This window comes from Myotis myotis, unplaced genomic scaffold, assembly GCF_014108235.1.
Source record: "Myotis myotis isolate mMyoMyo1 unplaced genomic scaffold, mMyoMyo1.p scaffold_m19_p_19, whole genome shotgun sequence".
Classification (NCBI taxonomy): Eukaryota; Metazoa; Chordata; class Mammalia; order Chiroptera; family Vespertilionidae; genus Myotis; species Myotis myotis.
The window spans coordinates 20420075-20440678 of record NW_023416323.1 but is presented as its reverse complement, the minus strand read 5'-3'; the positions used below and the strand labels follow the sequence as shown (position 1 = coordinate 20440678).

At 39.2% G+C, this 20604-nt stretch overlaps 1 protein-coding gene and 1 pseudogene across 2 annotated transcripts in view; both read left to right on the top strand.

Moving 5' to 3' along the window:
- GAN (gigaxonin) overlaps positions 1-20604 on the top strand; it is a 54516-nt gene that overhangs the window by 20578 nt on the left and 13334 nt on the right. Inside the window, exons 2-9 of one of the 2 annotated variants that reach the window (XM_036346664.1) lie at positions 8462-8576; positions 11123-11473; positions 13224-13441; positions 13651-13772; positions 17621-17733; positions 18928-19077; positions 19950-20086; positions 20336-20464. In XM_036346664.1, coding sequence (XP_036202557.1) covers positions 8462-8576; positions 11123-11473; positions 13224-13441; positions 13651-13772; positions 17621-17733; positions 18928-19077; positions 19950-20086; positions 20336-20464 — 1335 coding nt within the window. The remainder of the gene's footprint in view (positions 1-8461; positions 8577-11122; positions 11474-13223; positions 13442-13650; positions 13773-17620; positions 17734-18927; positions 19078-19949; positions 20087-20335; positions 20465-20604) is intronic. The other variant, XM_036346665.1, reaches the window with a different exon arrangement.
- Positions 12704-12811, top strand: LOC118674882 (annotated as a pseudogene).

Genomic DNA, 20604 nt, shown 5'->3' with positions numbered 1-20604 from the left:
GAACCTGGGACCTTTCAGTCTGCAGGCCGACGCTCTATCCACTGAGCCAAATCGGTTTCGGCTGTAACATCTGGTTCTTATCCCACCATGTGCCTGGGGCTTCCTTGGGCCTTCCTCTAGGGCCCCGGTCATGTCTCATAGCCGTGTAAATGCTCTTCTTCCATGTAGATGGAGTTCTTGGGTGGCAGGAACTGCGAGATCGATGGAAAAAGCAGGCCATAAAAAGCCTTGACATGAGAGGATGCCATCTGTTGATGGAAATATTACCTACAAATTTTTATTTTATTAAGTTGAATGGGGACTAAAGGAGTACACTTTTAAATAGACTTTATTTTTAGAACAGTTTAAAGTTCACAGAAAAATTGAAAGGAAGGCACAGAGATTTCCCATATACCCCTGTCCCTCACATGCATAGCCTCTCCCATTATCAACATGCCCCACAAGAGGAGTAGCTTTGTTACAACTGATAAATCTATACTGATCCACACTCACCCAAAGTCCATAGATTACATTAGGGTTCACTCTTGGTGTTGTATATTTTATGGATTTGGGTAAATGTACTATAAAGACATGTATCCACCACTATGGTATCATACAGAGAGATTTCACTGCCCTAAAAATCCTCTGCCCTGAAGATCTTTTCTATTGTTGTTAATTCAGAGGATATTTTTCCATTGATTTTTAGAGAGATTGGGAGGAAGGGGGAGAGAGAGAGACATCAACGTGAGAGAGACTCATCTATTGGTTGCCGCCCAAATGTACTGTGACCAGGGCCGGGGATCCAGCATGCAACTGAGGTGTGTGCCCTTGACTAGAATCAAACCCGGAATCCTGTCCGATTGGCCGACACTCTGTCCACTGAGCCAAACCAGCTAGGGCCTGAAGATCCTTTTTTGATACAGTTTTTAGGAGCTCATGAAGACAAAGGGAAGTGGGGGCATCTGTAAAGTAGACTCCCACAGGAACATAAATTATTACTTAGGCCTAACTGGGCAAATAGAGTGGTGGGCCCAAGCCCCTCTGCACATATCTCAATGAGCCTGCTCTTGGTAGCTACATAGTTTGATGTGATAGGAATCATTTGAAACTGTATGAGTAATGCTACAAATCACCCTTGACTTCTTGAACTTTACATTCTCTTTCACTCTTTGATTATGTTTCCTTGCTTTTATTGCAGACAAGCTTTTGCATCAGAGAGGAAGAAAAGTCGCTTAGACATATTCTTTGTTCACTGTTACATCAAATCCTATTCAGTATTGTCTAAAGCAGCGGTTCTCAACCTGTGGGTTTTGACCATCGGAAAACACATATAGCACATTAGATATTTACATTACTATTCATAACAATAGCAAAATTGCAGTTATGAAGTAGCAACGAAAATAATTTTATGGTTGGGGGTCACCACAACATGAGGAACTGTATTAAAGGGTCGCAGCATTAGGAAGGTTGAGAACCACTGGAAAGTGATTCTTGGAAGAAAACAACCAGGTCTGATTATCTGGGGTGTTATGGCATTTAGACACATGCAACTTTTTCAGGAATTAGAAGCCAGTAATAACAGGACTGTATATATAACCAACAGAACTTTGGCTCTATTATACTTATTTAAAAGTTGTAGACCTCATTCATGGGTGTAAAACTTCAAATAATACCAGCTTTATTACCAGCTAGTAGCTGACAATTTTTTTCTTACAAAACCACTTTTTAGTGTTGTCAAAGAAAGAAAATTGATTTTGTTTCACCTCTGTTCAACTTTAATAGAAAATAATAAACTTCTACCACATGCCCGATAGAAGGCATAAATCCTAGGTAACTGATTGAGTTGGGTGGACCCTGTCCTCTAGGACTCAGCAGGATGTGTCTCCGGAGCAATCTCTGTAGTAAGTGCACACAGCCTGTTCCAGCAGGTTAGTCCAGCAATGTTCAGGGAGGAAGAGCTCGCAAATCACCTCATTTTACCTCTTCTTTTTACAAATGAGAAAATGGGCAGAGAGGGGAATGTCTTGTCCTAGAAACAGAAGACTGAGGAAGAATGTGATAGGCATGGATATTTATATCTGAATACCTGAGGCCCAATTTTACCATACTCCTAATTATTTCTCATTTTTTCAAAGAGGGTTATGAAATTCTGAAAGTGATATTTATGACTGCTGCATTTTCTAAGAGGGAGTTTGTAAATTGACAATCATATAATAAAAACAAAGATATTGTGCTATTTACATATGACTCTATAGCCTGCTGGGGCAGAGATGGAAGAACATAGAAAAGAAGAGTTAGCCCATATATACCTCCTGTTTTATATATATATATATATATATATATATATATATATATATATATATATATACACACACACACACACACACACACACACACACACACACATATATGGGCTAACTTTAGAAACAAACCTATCAGTTATTAATCCTTTAGCTTTAAAAAAAAAATTCATTAACTCATTCAGTTCAGTTCATTGAATTCTCGGTTATATTTGGCAGAGGAGCTAGAGATGATGTGCAAGGTAAAAGCTATGGAGAGAATGTATTGGGCTAGAGGAGTGCTAAGGATAGCCACCTGGTAGGTATTGGGGGGAAAATAGCATGTAAAAATTAGGGTATTCACTGAAGGAAAGAAATGTAAAACAGAATGGAACAAAAACTAAAGGGATGGGGGGAAAGTGAAGACAAAAAGGGAGGATAAAACAAGTTTATGAGGTTACTAAATAAGAAAGGCATGGTGACTAAGAAATGAAAGAAGGAAGTAACTATGAATAACAATAAGTATGAACCAAGACTCACAAATTTTTAAAAAAATTTTTTTTATTGATTTCAGAGAGGAAGGGAAAGAGAAAAAGAGATAGAAACTTCAATGATGAGAGAGAATCATTGATCATTTGCCTCTTGCATGCCCCCTACCAAGGATTGAGCCTGCAATCCAGGCATGTGCCCTGACTGGTAATCGAATCTCAACCTCCTGGTTCTTAAGTCAACCACTGAGCAACACCAGCTGGGCTTTCATGATTGATTTGAGTGACTCTTACCATCTAATATTGGAAAGGACTGCCCTAGCCAGTTTGGCTCAGTGGATAGAGGGTCGGCCAACAGACCAAAGGGTCCTGGGCTTAATTCCAGTCAAAGGCACATACCTCGGTTGCAGGCTGCTCCCCAGCTTGGGCCCTGGTCAGGGTGCATGCAGGAGGCAACCAATCGATGTGTTTCTCTCACATCGATATTTCTCTCTGTCTTTCCCCTCTCTCTAAAAATCAATGGAAAAATATCCTTGGGTGAGGATTAAAAAAAAAAAGAATTATGAACTACAATAGGAGATTGGAGTAATGAGAGATTGGCTAATCCTATATAATAAAAGGGTAATATGCAAATTGACCCTAACAGCAGAACCACTGGGAATGACTGGTCACTATGACACACACTGACCACCAGGGGGCAGATGTTCAATGCAGGAGCTGCCCCCTGGTTGTCAGTGCAGTCCCACAGGGGGAGCTCTGCTCAGCCACAAGCCAGGCTGACGGCTGCCAGCACAGCGGTGGTGGTGGGAGCATCTCCCACCTCCTCAGCAGTGCTAAGGATGTCCAACTGCAGCTTAGGCCTGCTCCCCGCTGGCAAGTGGATATCCGCCGAGGGGTCCCAGACTGCGAGAGGGCACAAGCCGGGCTGAGGGACCCCCCCCCCCCCCCGAGTGCACAAATTTTTGTGCACCGGGCCTCTATTAACAAAGAAAACTAAAAAATACAGGAATCCCTGATAAAAGAGGTAGCCACCATCCCCAGCTGAGATGTAGAATTTTTTGGATAGGCACAGCCATGGCTCTCTGCATGGCAGAGAAGCCACACTGGTGGGACTTGATTTAAACCAGCCCTCTGAAATCTGCCTTCTAATGTGTTCATGGAGAGGTATCTCACCAGAAACACTCCACCACTGAACTGCCTGAAGGAGATTCTGGGGAAAACTACTGGACACTGAAGTAGCTGTGTACTGCAGGAGCTTGACGCTGAAATGCAGGCTATGTTGTAGCAGGAGCCTGATGCTGAAATGCAGGCTATGTTGTAGCAGGAGCCTGATGCTGAAATGCAGGCTGTGTTGTAGCAGGAGCCTGATGCTGAAATGCAGGCTATGTTGTAGCACAGTGGTTCTCAACCAGTGGGTCGCGACCCCTTTGGGGGTCAAATGACCCTTTTACAGGGGTCGCCTAAGACCATCGGAAAACACATATATAATTACATATTGGTTTTGTGATTAATCACTGTGCTTTAATTATGTTCAATTTGTAACAATGAAATTGGGGGTCACCACAACATGAGGAACTGTATTAAAGGGTCGTGGCATTAGAAAGGTTGAGAACCACTGTTGTAGCAGGAGCCTGACACTGAAATGCAGGCTATGTTGTAGCAGCCTACCTAGCTGCTGTACCAGAGCCCAGAAGCCGAACTCTTTCTCCTCCAGTGTCTTCCAGCTCCCTCTACTGAAAACCATAACATCTTGCTAGTTGACAAAAGAATCATTTTTAAAGGCTCAGATCCATTTTCACAGAGCCTGCAAAAAGGGTGAACTTGGGCCCTAGCCGGTTTGGCTCAGTGGATAGAGCATCGGTGCGGACCGAAGGGTCCTGGATTTGATTCTGGTCAAGGGCACCTACCTCAGTTGCAGGCTCCTCCCCAGCCTGGGTCCTGGTTGGGGCACATGCAGAAGGCAACCAATCGGTGTGTTTCTCTCACGTTGATATTTCTCTCTGTCTTTCCCTGTCTCTTCCACTCTCTCTAAAAATCAATGGAAAAATATCCTCAGGTAAGGATTAAATAAATAAATAAATAAATAAATAAATAAATAAATAAAGCCCTAACTGGTTTGGCTCAGTGAATAGAGTGTCAGCCTGAGGACTTAAGGGTCCTAGGTTCAATTCTAGTCAAGGGCACATGCCTGGGTTGCGGGCTTGATCTCCAGTGGGGGGCGTGCAAGAGGCAACCAATCATTGATTCTTTGTCATTATTGATGTTTCTTTCTTACCCTCTCCCTTCTTTTCTGAAATCAATAAAAAAATATTTAAAATAAATAAATGGTGAGTTTGGATCCGAGAATTGATACGTTGATAACCAGCACAGTGACTGAAAAATATAATCATGACATCCTAAGTGAAACATTATTAGAAGATGCATCTGCTGCCAAAATAGTACATGATGCATTTCAGAGCCAAATATTAATGTTTTAGGTATTATTCATACCACTTATACTATTTTTATCTCTTGATTAAGAATTGACTGAAATTTTTCTTCACTTTAATGAAAGTGTTAGGCATATAGATAAAGCTAGGGTACAACAAGTAAACAATGAAATACCTTTTTTTTTTTAAATATATTTTATTGATTTTTTTACAGAGAGGAAGGGAGAGAGATAGAGAGTTAGAAACATCGACGAGAGAGAAACATCGATCAGCTGCCTCCTGCACATCTCCCACTGGGGATGTGCCCGCAACCCAGGTACATGCCCTTGACCGGAATCAAACCTGGGACCTTTCAGTCCACAAGCCGACGCTCTATCCACTGAGCCAAACCAGTTTTGGCAATGAAATACCTTTTGAGTAAAACAGTTCAGTAGAAACTATAGAGGCAGGAATAGCAGATATGAAATATGGGGAGGAAACAAAGTTATCTGAATATCCTCTTTATACCTCAGGTCATTATATATTCTATCAGTTTCATCTTTGAGGTCTTCCAAGGTCTTCTACTGACACCAAAATCGACTGGCTTCCTTGTACTGGTACATAGCTGTTATCCTAACACCCTCCTTCATTATTCCCTGTTTAATATCCAGGGGATACTAAATGCACTGCCTTGATGCACTGCCTTGTTTGTTGGGACATATTTTCCAGCATCATTCTGAGAAAGGTTTCATGGGGGATAAATTGTTTTGAGACCTTGTGAAGCTGAAATTGCCTGTTCTCTGCTGACATTTGATTGGTAGGCTGGCTGGTTATAAAAAAAATCTAGGTTAGAACCCTAGTGTTTTGGCTCAGTGGACAGAGCATTGTCCCAAGGACTGAAGGATCCCGGGTTCTATTCCTGATCAAGGGCATGTACCTTGGTTGCAGGCTCTATCCCTGACCCTGGTTGGGGTATGTGCAGGGGGCAACCAATCGATGTGTCTCTCTCACATCGATATTTCTTTCTCTCTGTCTTTCCTCCTCCCTTCCACTCTCTAAAAATCAATGTAAAAAATATCCTCAAATGAGGATTAACAAAAAACAAAACAAAACTGTTACAAGTGTGTGAAGATAATGATGGTGTCAGTCCTGGAGTGTCTGGGCAGCATCTGGCGAGGCAGGGCCTCTGTCCGCCCCTGGCCTGTGCACAGCCTCATCTGTCTGCCCCAGAGTAAGGTTACATTTTCTACGAGTGGTGTGACATGAAGAAGTTTCAGAAGTGCTGCTCCATAATGTATTGGAAGCCCAGAGCCTGTAAATTAGGTTTATTGACTGTGGGTTTCGCTGTTGCATGATCAAGCTAGGTTGTTTTCTAGTTGCAGATCTATGTCCATATCTTTAAGTCTTTCCTTTTGAGCTGATCAGATCCTCCAAAAGAGTCTTCCAGTTTCTTGCATGGAGGCCATAGGTCTGGCTTTCAGCATTTTAGGAGCAGAGATGAGAAAAAAGACTGATAGTCTCAGCATTCAGTATGTAAACACTCAACTCAGTTTTTGGCATGGTACACCTACCTCAAATGAGCCTAATATCACCCTGCCCAGAGACCCACCCTCAGTTTTATATTTCAGAATATAAACCACTTACCTTCAATTGGAACTGGGGAGAGCCTTACTGAACTGTGCAGGAGAGTTGTGTGTATATGTGGAAGAAGGATCTGGGAATTCAACTATTTCTTAAGACTTTGTCAATCCATTCTTCTATTTTTAGCTCATCTTTTACTCTTCTACTAGTATTCACAGCTTCCTCATACTACCAATTCCGATCCTTTGGGGGATCTTAAGTGCAATTTAGACAGTGTCTCAGCTTTCCTCTGCTAAATTAGGAGTTTCTTTTAGACTTTGGCTAAGGTACCAGTTCTTAAACAAGACACAAAAAAGCATTGACCATGAAAAATTATCGTTCATCACATTAAGTGTCAAGTCTGCCAAAAGATTAATATCAAGAATATAATAAAGGACTTCTCCACCTCAATATGAGGAAGACAATGTACTCAGTAAAAAACTGAAGAAGAAATTGGAACTGAACATGTGTTCCACAGAAGAGGAAATACATGTGACCACAAACATAAGAAGAGATGTTCAGCACCTGGATTGTGAGGGAAATGCAGATCACAATGCAATGAGAGATTATATTTCACTCACCAGATTGGCAGAATTTAGGAAGTATGACAGATTCAAGTGTCGTAGAATTTGTGGGTCCACAGGTTCTCTTACACATACGTGATGAGGCTATAAACTGCTCTAACTACTTTGGAGAATCATTTACTATCATCTTATACTTTGGAGAATAATTAGCATAATTCTACTCCCAGAGGTACCACCAAGGGAAATTTGTTTTGCCTAATACAAAAGAAGACATGTACGAAAATAGTCCTAGCAATACTGTTCACAATACTGAAAACCTGGAAATGGCCCAGATGCCCATCAACAGGAAAGTGGAGTATTATACAGTAGAAAGAACAGAGAACCAGTGTGATATGCAGCAATGTAAATGACTCTTAGCAATGTAATATTAAATGAAAAAAAAAGCCCCAAAAGATTATAGACAACATGAAACTCATAAAATTAACAACTTAAAATTATATGTAGATACATTTACTTACATATTATTTATTTCATGGATGTTTATATTATATTTCATGGATACAATAATAAGTATGTATATATTATATATTTAATGAATACAATAATATTGTGTCACATATATTTCATGGATACAAAAAGAACACAAGAGAAAATTGAACATAGGATTTAGGGTAATAGTTACTTCAGATGGCGGAAGTAGAAGAATGGAGTGGTGAAGAGGAACATTGGTTAGAAGCAGGTTGTTGTCAGCATCATAGCTTTTGTTTTGGTTGGTAGGTTTGTGGGGTCCTAGTTACTTTATTAAAAAATAATTGGATAATTAAATACATGAAAAAATAAGCTGAAAGACCTGAGGTTCCCAAGGTGAAGTAGTAGAGATCCTTGTTCAAGGGATCTTATCTGGTTGTCTTATTTGTTTGTTTATTTGTTTGTTTGGTGTGTGTGTTTTTAAGAAGTAGCATTTTGAGTCCAGGAACAAATGTTTAGGAGTTGAAAGTTATAAAATACATATATATATATATTAATCTAAAGTTAACAACCTGAATTTTCTAGGTGGGGTTCATATACTGGTAATTATCATAACTTTATAGAATATTTAGTGCATAATTATTTATGCCTATTTGTTCTTTCATAGAAATTTTACATTTTTTTTCCTTTCTTAGGACAAAGTTAAACTATAATCCTCCAAAAGATGATGGATCAACCTATAAGATTGAACTTGAAGGGATATCGGTAATGGTTATGAGAGAGATCCTGGATTACATCTTCAGTGGGCAGGTATGATGAGACACAAAGGAAGGAAGACTAAGTAGAGGCTTCTCAAGCTCAGGGTGAGGGTCTCCTTTCATCCATTCTGTGACCACGTAACCTTCATCTTCATCTTCTGTCGCCATGTGCTTGCCTGGTCTCTGCTCCTGTTAATGGCGCCCATTGTGTTCTTCCAGGGCTCTGCTCTTTACAGAAAGGCAGACTGAGCAAGATCTTCCCCAGTCCCCGTTTTTTATTGTACATCCTGAGCTCCACCTTCTAGCATGAGATGTGAAGACCGTGGGATGCTCCCTTCACTGCTGACTTTTTGTTTTTAAATCTTAATTCCAATTTTGCTTTTTTCCCATTCTGTTGAGGAACTCATTCTGTCTCCATAGCATGGAAATGGGAACTTCCTTGGGCAGGGGGATATTTAGAAATAAAGAGTTCTAGACTCACAAATGACAGGCACCTGCATTGTATTCATGATTGGTCCTGTTTCCTGAGCAGGACCAATATCCCTGCACCACCCCTATTCTTCCTTTCTGATTTCCCTTTATTTCCACTTACGTTTCTGGGGGTTTAATGAAACCTGGGGAGGAAAGTGATACGTGATTAGACTTCTTTTCTTTGCCCTCTTCTAACCCCTGCCTGCTATGTGATTGAAAGTATAGCATGAGGACTCCTAAGAAAAATCTTAGGTGTGAATTAGGGCTCATTTTTTTTTTTAACAGGAAGAAGTGAGTGAGAATGCATTGTATCTTTATTCTTTGAGAGTTTGTTCCTGACTGTCTTTATTCCTTCTTCATCTTACGTTACTTTTCCTTTTTGTAAAGGCTGTGTCTCCTACATGTTTCTAAATATTCTAAGTGTGCTGTTCACTTTCTCTAAATATATTCATTCTGTCTAGTCCAGTGGTTGGCAAACTGCGGCTCGCGAGCCACATGCGGCTCTTTGGCCCCTTGAGTGTGGCTCTTCCACAAAATACCGACTTCTGCGCATAGGCCACGAAGTTTCGATTGCACTGTACATGCGTGCCCGCACATGGTATTTTGTGGAAGAGCCACACTCAAGGGGCCAAAGAGCCGCATGTGGCTCGCGAGCCACAGTTTGCCGACCACTGGTCTAGTCAAACTCAGTGATTGTCACCCTTTTTTGAAGTTTTTGGTTTAGTTTCATGATGTTATCTCCGTTTCTCTAAACACTAGGTGGTGGGTGTGTGGATGTAAGGTTATGTGTTATATGATTGTTACAAATAAATGAATTTAAATTAATTTTAGGGCAGCCCTTAAAATCCTGGAGAAAACCAGGCTCTTATCTAACTTGTAAAATTGATTCAGCAGCAGTTGTAACAAGTTATGAGCCAGTAAGAGGTTACTCATGTTAAGGCTTAGGTTTGAAACCTAAAGCCTTATTTACAGATTTTGTTCCCAATTTAAATTAATTGTGGTTTTAAAATCATAGTTACAAGGTAAGTTATAGCAAACTCCTGATATGGCAGTTTAGTTTTACTGAAATAGAATTCAGTGGGGTTTTTTGTTTTTGTTTTTGTTTACATGCCTACATTTGAATAGTCTACAGCTATCCACTGTCTTGTGGCTAAATTTAATGTTATGTAAACGGGAAATTTCTCCATACTTGTAGCTTACCCCATACACTTCTTCCTATTTTTGTTGCTTGCTTTCCAAGGTGGTTGGCAATTATACATTTTTTTAAATCTGTGATACAAATGTGTGAACTGTAGTAAAGTGTTTCTTGCTGTTCTGTACTCTGAACCTTCTCCTCCCATTTCCGAATGGAGGATAAATACCATTCTTGGGACCACTTGTGATCATGGCAATATCTTAGAGGCCTGTTTCTTTACATTGCCTTACTGTTGAATAGAAAAACTGTCAAGTGGGTGGAGGAAGAAGCATCAGTCAGAAAACTAAGAAAATTAAGGATAAGTAAATATTCAAAATTATTATTAAAGTCTTATAAAAGGGATTCTTTCCAGAAAGTAGCTTTGGGACCAAATTGTATCTGTTTTACCAAGCCGAGTACAGTGTTTGGTGTTTAGACAAGGCTTCTAAGGCAGTATGGAGCCCCTTTCTTCAAGCGGCTTACATTCAGCTTGCATACCATTTGGCAAAGGCATTAACTTAATATATTGGAGGCAACATTTCCCATAGCCCTGGTGCTACTATTTAAAGAAATCACCTTCAGTTTACCATAGAATATAGAACTTTCAATTTCCTAAGCATTTCAGTCATTTAAGGTTTTTCTCTAAATTGAGTATAGAAGTAAGCCAACTGGACAGCTCACCTTGAAGAGTTGTTGGTAGTTAACATTGGTAAAGCAAGGGACATGGTAGGAAAAGTTAACCAGCCACCCACTGCTTATGTTATTGAAAGGTTCCTTAGGGAACTCAAACTCTTCTTGGATAAAAGTACAATGTTAAACCATATGAAATCGCCAATATTTTATCATCTTTGACCTACAGAAATGGAGCTTTCATGTGGTTCAGCCTAATAGATTCGTGGTTTGGGTTTTAAATATATACATTCAAATGTAAAATATTTATGAAATTCTGACAGATCCGGCTAAATGAAGATACCATCCAAGATGTTGTCCAGGCAGCGGACCTGCTCCTGCTGACGGATCTTAAGACTCTGTGCTGCGAGTTTTTAGAAGGCTGCATTGCTGCTGAGAACTGCATCGGGATCCGTGACTTTGCACTTCACTACTGTCTGCACCACGTGCATTACCTTGCCACGGAATACCTGGAGACTCACTTTCGAGATGTCAGCAGCACAGAAGAATTCCTAGAACTGAGTCCTCAGAAGCTTAAGGAAGTGATTTCTCTTGAGAAGCTAAACGTTGGCAATGAAAGATACGTATTTGAGGCAGTAATTCGATGGATAGCACATGATACAGAAATGAGAAAGGTATTTGTAGTTTATAATGTTGTCTAACTTTGCCTTTTTACTTATTTCATTGATTTAGTTACTTTTAATCCAAATTATCGATGTCTTTCTCCTTCAACGTGAAAGACTTGCAAAGTTACATTCTAAAAGATCTCTGTAAAGCATCTTCCCATAGGATCATTAAAGCGGTTGGTGTTTCAGAACATACTATCCTCTGTATGTTGTTCTTTATGGGAAAATGCATTTCCAGGTTAAGCTGGAGATTATTGAAATGCAGTGTCCCAGACTCACTTTCATCACCCTAAATCATTGGCTAACCTCTTCAGTAACTCTGATGCAGGCAGCAGGGCAAGGGGGGCACTGGGAGCTCTGGCACAAGGGGGAGGGCTGTGGGCTCTCCCTGGAGTGATTGACACCACTGGGGAGAAAGCAGGAGAGCACTCTGAAGTTTTCATGATAATGCAGGTCCAAATAGGAAGGCTCTTGGAGTGAGCCTGGGAAGGAAGGGTCTTCAAGAATATCAGACTTTAGATCCAAATTGTTTTTGCACTGGGGGAGGGAGCAAAATCACAGGGCTTTAAGTCCAGTACTTATAAATTAGATGCTAGCTTCAATTACTATACTTACAATGAAAACTACATTAGGTTTTAGAGTAGTTTTCAAATGTACAATTGCATTATTAAGTTCTTGATAACCATTGACTTATGTTTTAATGATTATTGTATAATTATGTAAATTCTGTAGGCCTATGAGCATGTTCAGAAACTATGCTTGTAGACTCAGCATAGTTATACAGTTGATGCTCTATTTTCCACATTAGTTGGGTAAGTTAGGAAAGGAGATAGAACATTTTCCAGCTTGTGCCATTCACTGAGTCCACTATCAGTAGTTTCTCCCTTACCCTCTTCTTGCCGGAAAGTGATGAGGATGCTAAGGTCAACTGACTGCTGGGGAAACAAGAGGCAGTTTTTCATCCTTTGGTTAATCTGAACATGATGCTGTAAAAACTGTTACCTTTTAATACTCAGGGTATAGAAGAGTATACCTTAAAATGACTATTTCAAAACCAAGAAAGACTATCATTAAAGAGTTTCACCTTATGTATGTAGAATGCTATAATCATTTGGTTCAGATTTAATGATGGATCATGAAAAATATATAATTCATATTTACATATTAGATATGTTTAACAATAATTACTTAAGAAATAATTATATAGTACTCAGGATTTTTTTAAACTTTGTCTTTTCTATCGCTTCTCGGCCTTTTGGCTAAGATCAAGTGTAGTATCTGTTCTTATCAGTTTAATAAACCTTGTCTTTTCTAATTTTTTCATATAATAATAATGTTGAAACATTTTCACTAACTGGTTTACCATATTGTATCAAGCTATTACTGTATATAATACTTCTATAAACATGATTTAATTCACAGCACATTCAAGCAAATTGTAGCAGAGTTCTTGCAAGTTTTCTTATTGCTATGAGAACCCTATAGGGTGTAAAGAAAGCTGCTTGAAACTTTACAGTGATACATCAAATATAAATATGAATTGATTTTTTTAAAATCAAACTTTTTAAAAAATCAAGGCTATGGGAAATAGAAAGGAACAGGGCTGGTAAGCATATTCATGGAGTACTAGCATTTATAACTTGCCTTGTGATATTCTATCAACAATTTCAGTGTTCCATGAGTTGGGAAATCCATATTCTAAAAGCTATGTATCACATTCTCCATTTTTCCTCCCCATCCTCTCTACCCTCTTCTGCAGGTCCACATGAAGGATGTGATGTCAGCACTGTGGGTTTCAGGATTAGACTCCAGCTACTTGCGGGAACAGATGCTGAATGAACCATTAGTACGAGAAATTGTCAAAGAGTGCAGCAATATACCACTGAGCCAGCCACAGCAAGGAGAGGCAATGTTGGCCAATTTCAAACCCCGGGGCTACTCAGAGTGCATTGTGACCGTTGGTGGAGAAGAAAGAGTGTAAGTATGGGTGTGTGTTGTTTGAAAATGGTATAGGGGAAGAAAGATCTCTGTGTGAACAAGAATTCATAATATTTTTCAGTATCTAAAGCATGATAGCAGTAGATTTTCTAAATGGTTTAAACATTTTTTGGAGTGGCAAACCAGTCATAGTTATTGTAGCAGAACTACATAAAACATACTAACTGCTAATCTATTTCCCTTTTTAGTTCACGGAAACCAACAGCAGCAATGCGCTGCATGTGCCCTCTTTATGACCCTAATAGGCAGCTTTGGATTGAACTGGCCCCTTTAAGCATGCCAAGAATTAACCATGGAGTGCTCTCAGCAGGTACTGTTCTGTGGCAAATTTTACTTAAACACATGATCAAGTAATGTGTAATTTCTGGGTTGTGCAGAACAACTCAGCCTTTATTTATTTATTTATTTTTTCTTTTGGTTAATCTTCACCCAAGTATATTTTTCCCATTGATTTCTAGACAGAGTAGAAGGGATGGTGGGGGCGGGAGGGTGGAGAGAGAAAGTAAAACATGAATGTAAGAGAGACACATCAATTGGTTGCCTCCTGCACACACCCCAACTGGGGCCAGGGATCGAACCTGCATCCGAGGTAGATGCCCTTGACCCAGATTCGAACCCTCAACCCTTTGATCCTTCACTTCACTAGCTGATGCTCTAACTGCTGAACCACACCAACCAGGGCTGACAGCCTTTTAAAGAGACAATTTTATTATCTCTGTGATGACATTTTTAATGTATTTCTAACTTTTAAGACTATGGTAAGAAGAGTGTCTTCTGTCAGTCCTTGTTGTCCCCAGATTATAATACATAGCAATTTTTCAGACTTTAGTATATTACTTAATGACCTAACTCAGTGGTCGGCAAACCGTAGCTCGCGAGCCACATGCAGCTTTTTGGCCCCTTGAGTGTGGCTCTTCCACAAAATACCACGTGCGGGCGCGCACATACAGTGCGATTGAAACTTCGTGGCCCATGCCCAGTAGTCGGTTTTCAGCCTGGGTGAGTCTATTTTGAAGAATTGGCGTTAGAAGAAGTGGGGGGTGTCGTTCGGGTGACGGGATATGCAGTGCGGGGGAGGTACATTGTTTTGAGGTACGTTCGCTGAGGTTGACCCCTTCCAACTCTCCTATCCACACTCGTCTTGTATACTTGTTTCAGATAGATGAGTGTGGATGGGAGAGTTGGAAGGGGTTGACCTCAGCGAACGTACCTCAATCAGATTGAGGACGTTTTTAGCAAAGGCCAGCTTAGGAGTACCCTAATTAAGTTAATAACAATGTACCTACCTATATAGTTTAAGTTTAAAAAATTTGGCTCTCAAAAGAAATTTCTATCGTTGTACTGTTGATATTTGGCTCTGTTGACTAATGAGTTTGCCTAACTGATAGAAGAGCAATGAGCTGTGTGACCATACTTGGAACACAGAATTTCTCTTAGCTGTGATAGTCACATCATCTTTGAAATTCAATTTAGAATCACAAGATATAACTGTGTCTAAAATAAGAGTATATTGTAAAAGCAGGCATTTCATATGAGACTCTAGAAGACATTACTTAACAATGACATAAAGTTATTTTACCACAGAAAGGATGTTTTAGTTGACCTTTACAAGTTTGAAAATAGCTCCACGGTATTCAAAGCTCTTACTCAAGGAAATGAGAGAAAAGGTTGTCTTTGCTGCCTTACCCGTTAGCCTCCTTTCTCTTAATCTTGGATCTGCCTTTTGGGTTCACCCCACAAGTACCATTTTACTTCATTCTAATTTTTGTCAGCAGTCCTTCTGGGATGCTTACTTTATTTTTTAAAGCTATATCACACCGCCCTAGCTAGTTTGGCTCAGTGGATAGAGCGTCAGCCTGCGGACTGAAGGGTCCCAGGTTCGATTCTGGCCAAGGTCACACGCTCGGGTTGCGGGCTTGATCCTCAGAAGGGGGTGTGCAGGAGGCAGCCAATCAATGATTCTCTCCCATCATTGATGTTTCTCTCTCTCTCCCTCTTCCTTCCTCTCTGAAATCAATAAAGAAATATATATTTAAAAAAATAAATAAATCTTTATCACACCATACCATGTTATAGAAATGGCTAAATCTATACTATAGTGTAGAAATGGAATAATTTTCTGGGTGCCAGGTTAATTGAAAGTATTGTCAAAATAAACAGCTGGATGGAGTGGTATAGCCAGCAGGATGTAGGGCTGATTTCTCTGTTCTACCTTTTCAGAACTTGCTTCCTTAAATTTTCCTCCCATGATGTATATACATATTTAGAATTTTCTCACATGCACACCTAACCACAAAGGTTCCTATATCACTAATTTTCAAAAGTTTCCTAGAGAGTTTGACATTTCAGAAACTTTAAACCATGAGGAGAGGGATTGTGTCCAGTTGTATGGACTGAGGTTGTGAAATGATTGAAGTAGTTCCTATTTGCCCAGCCATTCTGCATTTCTTCTTTTCTTGCATTTTTTAATTGATTGACTTTTTTGGTCATTTATTCTTTCCCTCTATACTAGTTTAGAAGTTATATTCTTTGTGTATATTCCTTTGAAGGTTTCCTTAGAAACCAGAGCCTATTATCAAAGCCTAAAGTTAACCAGTACTTTTATACTCTATTTTTCATGTTTTCTAGTTTAGTAGTATTAAAATACATGATCATTTATAAATACAATATTTGCATATGTACATGTTTCATTAATCTATGTTTTATATATGTATCTATAGGTAGATTGTGTAAACTTACCCACATGTTACCACTTTGTTTTTTCTTCCTTGCTCCTCAGACCTTCCATTTAGGATCATTTTCCTTCTCTTTAAAGTTCATCCCTTTGAATTTTCTTCATTGTGGTTCTATTGGTAGCAAACTCTTCAGATTTATTTGTCTGAAAGTATCATTACTTTGCCTTCATTTTTAAAGGATATTTTTGCTAGGTATAGAATTTAAGGTTGGTATTTACTATTTTCCAGCACATTGAAAATATCTTTCTACTAACTTCTGGTTGTTATTGTTGTCAGCCTAAAAATCTATCTTTTCTCAGGATTGTATTTAAAATATTTTTCCTTAGTTTTCTGCCATTTCATTACAGTGTGCTTACATGCACATTTTATTTGACATTTTACCATATTTGGGGATTGTTGGTCATCTTGACTCTGTGGCTCAGCCTTTTGAGTCTGGATCTTATTCATTATATCTTCAAAATATTGCCTCTGTTCTCCTTTCTTCCTTTGATTTTGGAAGTCAGATTAAACATGGCTAGACATTTTTACTCCATCCTCTGCCTCCTACCATTGCTTTGTTTTTTATGTTTTTGCCACACTATATTGCTTTCTTTATTATTTCTTTTTATTTATCTCCCATTTAATGAATTACCACTTTAATATGATGGATCTGCCATTAAAACCATCTATTGAACTTTTAATTTTATCTTTTTTTTATTTCTAGAAATTTTCTTTAAATCTTTTTCAAATCTGCTAGTCACTTCTTTAGTCCTATTTCCGAAGAGTTATCTTCAAATTTGTCATTATTTCTTAAACATAGTAAGCATTGTTGTTTAAGTCTTTTGATTATTTCAATATTTGAAATTTGAATTTTTTGCAAGACTACCTCCTATTGTCTGCTTCATAGAGTCTAGTTTCTTTGTATACCTGAGTACAGTATTAATTTGGAATTACTATTAATCAAATTCAAATCTTGAGATTTCCTGGATAGGCAAGGAGATTTAAATCTGGTTTCTAGTTCTGGTTGGACTTCATCCTGAGGGTTAAAACTTCGGAGAGGCACATTTGCTGTGGGCCTGGGGTTTAGATTTGTCTTTTTCATCCCCTCAAAGCCATTAAAAGAAAGGTTGAATAGTTTCCCAGAATAGATGAACTGAGATAACCCAGAGCTGCTTGGTGGGTTGAGTGGGTGGTGTCTTCCTTTTATGCTGTAGGGTAGAGGGAATCCATTCAAACATACTGAGTGAAGTAAAATGGTCAGTGACTCAGACTTCCTCTCTCACCAAGGAAGGAATGGAATCTGATAAAGATCTCAAATCTGTTGTTGTTATCAGAGAAGGTTTCTCTACATTCTCTCTCTACAGCTGTGGCATTTATATTCAACTGGAGGTGGGTATTGAAGATTTGTTTTAACTTTCTTGTGTGTCTCCTTTGATTTTTGCAGAAGGATTTTTGTTTGTATTTGGGGGCCAAGATGAAAATAAGCAGACCCTGAGCTCAGGAGAAAAGTATGACCCAGATGCAAATTCATGGACTGCATTGCCACCAATGAATGAGGTAAAACATTGCTTTTTTATTTGTTCGGCATGTTTGTTTTTTCCCTTTGGCACTTTTGTTTTGCACTTGAGTATAAGAAAAAATGTAGCAACCCTGCCAGGCCCCCTTGCCTAAGGCCAATGCCTGCCCTCCCAGCTCTCCTCTCTGTGCCATCCCCTTGCTCAGTCTGATCTCCTCGCAGTCTCTCAGACCTAGAAATACTCCTGCTTCAGAATCGTTGCCAGATGCCCATGTTCTTTGCTTCCTTCAATGTTTGCCCATATAGCACCTTGTCAGGGCAACCTTGCCTCTGGTCCATCTGTTCTCCTGTCTCCCCTACCCTACCTTCTTTCTCTTCATACCATGTAACACCTTCTCACATACTGCAAAGTTCACGCAAATTCTTTTTGTTTTTTTGTTAATCCTCACTTGAGGGTATTTTTCCATTGGTTTTTTTAGAGAGAGTGGAATGGACAGGGAGAGACGGAGAGAGAAACATCGATGTGAGAGAGACGCATCGATTGGTTGCCTCCCACACATGCCCCGACCAGGGCTGGGGATTGAGCCTGCAACTGAGATACTTGCCCGGAATCAAATCCGGGACCCTTCAGTCTTCAGGCTGATGCTCTATCCACCGAGTCAAACCAACTAGAGCGTTCACACAAACTCTTGATGGCAGAGGAGTTTGTCTGTGTTTGGCTGACATTCTATCTTTAGTGCTAGAATAATGCTAGGTGCATAGGGGACACTAAGAAAATATTGACAAATGAATGTGAAATGCCTCCAGATTCTGTCATTGCCATAGCCTTAGCACAGACCTGTTTCCCACACTGCTTCTCTGCTGCAGGCAGTCCTGTTACTGTGGTTCTTGTCTTTCACACATCAACTTGGATAAACTTGCACAAAGAATCTCACTGAACCAGAAGTTAATGTGTGTTTTTTTCTATTTGTGAGCTATTGTGAGTAAAAAGTACTGATTCTGACTGAGAATTTACCATGCAGGTAATTCCCTTGTTTTGAGAAATTTCTAGGCTTGGGTTCTCTGTCTATTGTGATAGACAGAATGAGCTGCTAGGGAAAGCAGAAATGTTTGAGAGAGAGGGTTTTGAGCATGGACGTCCTTGCTGGAACATATCTGTAATTTTTATTAAATTCATAATACCGGCTTTCATTATGACAGCCTTTTGTATACAAAGATCTTTGATGTCTTTTCAGGCAAGACATAACTTTGGAATTGTGGAGATCGATGGAATGCTGTACATTTTAGGAGGAGAGGATGGTGAAAAAGAGCTAATTTCCATGGAGTGTTATGATATTTATTCTAAAACCTGGACAAAGCAACCTGATTTGACCATGGTTAGAAAGGTGAGAACCATATCTTGTGTTTACAAACTGGATTTTATAGTGGATGTTTTTTTATTTCCTACATAAGTCTTTTAATACAATTGATAGTGTTAAAAGAATTAATGTTACAGAATTCTGCCTCTATTGGTAGTTTGCCTTTGCTATCAGCCATACACCAAGGTGGGAAACGGAGGGTATGTGAGCATTTACCTAACAGTGGCTGTCTGGCACTGCTGTGTCCAAGGCCTACACTTGATAAATGCTTTGTTAGTGCACTAACTTAGGAAGCAACCACATCTTCTAAACCTATTTTCTTAATCATCATGCAGGACGAGGGAGAAACATTAATTTTGAGGTAAAGAACTACCATTGCTCACTGGGTAGAATATAAAGACACAAATGGTCACATTGGCTCAATAGAGCATCTGTCTTTATTTATACTCTCTGAGAGAGCAGTGAATTTATCATCAAACCAGAGTTTTGTCCAGTGCTGTAGGTATGTCCACCTTTAAAATACTGACATCTACTCATAATATGTTCTCTCACTGTCTGTGCCCTTTCAACTAAATTATTTGGGCAGGAATTGAGTGACATCTTGCTCCATAGAATTAAATCTTGGAATCTTTAACAGTGATGAAAAGATAGACTGGAAAGTTCCCTGAATAAGAGGGTTATTAATTAGTGAAATAGTATTAGATGAAGTTAATTCTTTTCTGAGGATTAATAATATGTGTAGTACCTTTCTCTTTTTCTCATTTTTAAATCATTTGTAATATTGGAAAACACCATAGTTTTACTATTAGAAGTCTTACAGTGCTCTTAGATAAGTGAATATTAATCTATCTAACTTTAATAATAAATGTTGCCTCCCCACTGTTGCTTTCTTATTTCAGATTGGCTGCTATGCAGCTATGAAAAAGAAAATCTATGCCATGGGTGGAGGGTCATATGGAAAACTTTTTGAATCTGTGGAATGTTATGACCCAAGGACCCAGCAATGGACTGCTATATGTCCGCTGAAAGAGAGAAGGTGAAAGAATGTGCATATGGACTTTCCCCAAACCTGGCTTTTGCTCTTCTTTTCGTTTAAATGAACCTTTTATTTGACTTGGCATTTAGTTCATATAAAATTAAATGAATAATCCATTTCCTGAAAAAGGAAGAATGCATATTCACCAAACACTGAATATTGCAGAATTAAAACAAGCAGAAGAGGAATTAGGGAATTGGGTCATGAGTTGTAAATCAAATGCCTAATCAGCTTTGTGTGGCCTTTCAGATTTGGAGCTGTAGCCTGTGGAGTTGCCATGGAACTGTATGTATTTGGGGGAGTCAGAAGTCGCGAGGACATCCAGGGTAGCGAGATGGTAACTTGCAAGTCTGAATTCTACCATGATGAGTTTAAAAGGTAATTATGAATTTTTTCACGTAGCTTCTGCAATTTTTTTTTTCCTTTCAAAGTCATGTTTTAGGTTTATTTAGTTTTGTTTTCAAGTTACTTCATGGAATTGTTATTGGTGGGGTGTTCTCTTGTCCCCACCTGTTGCT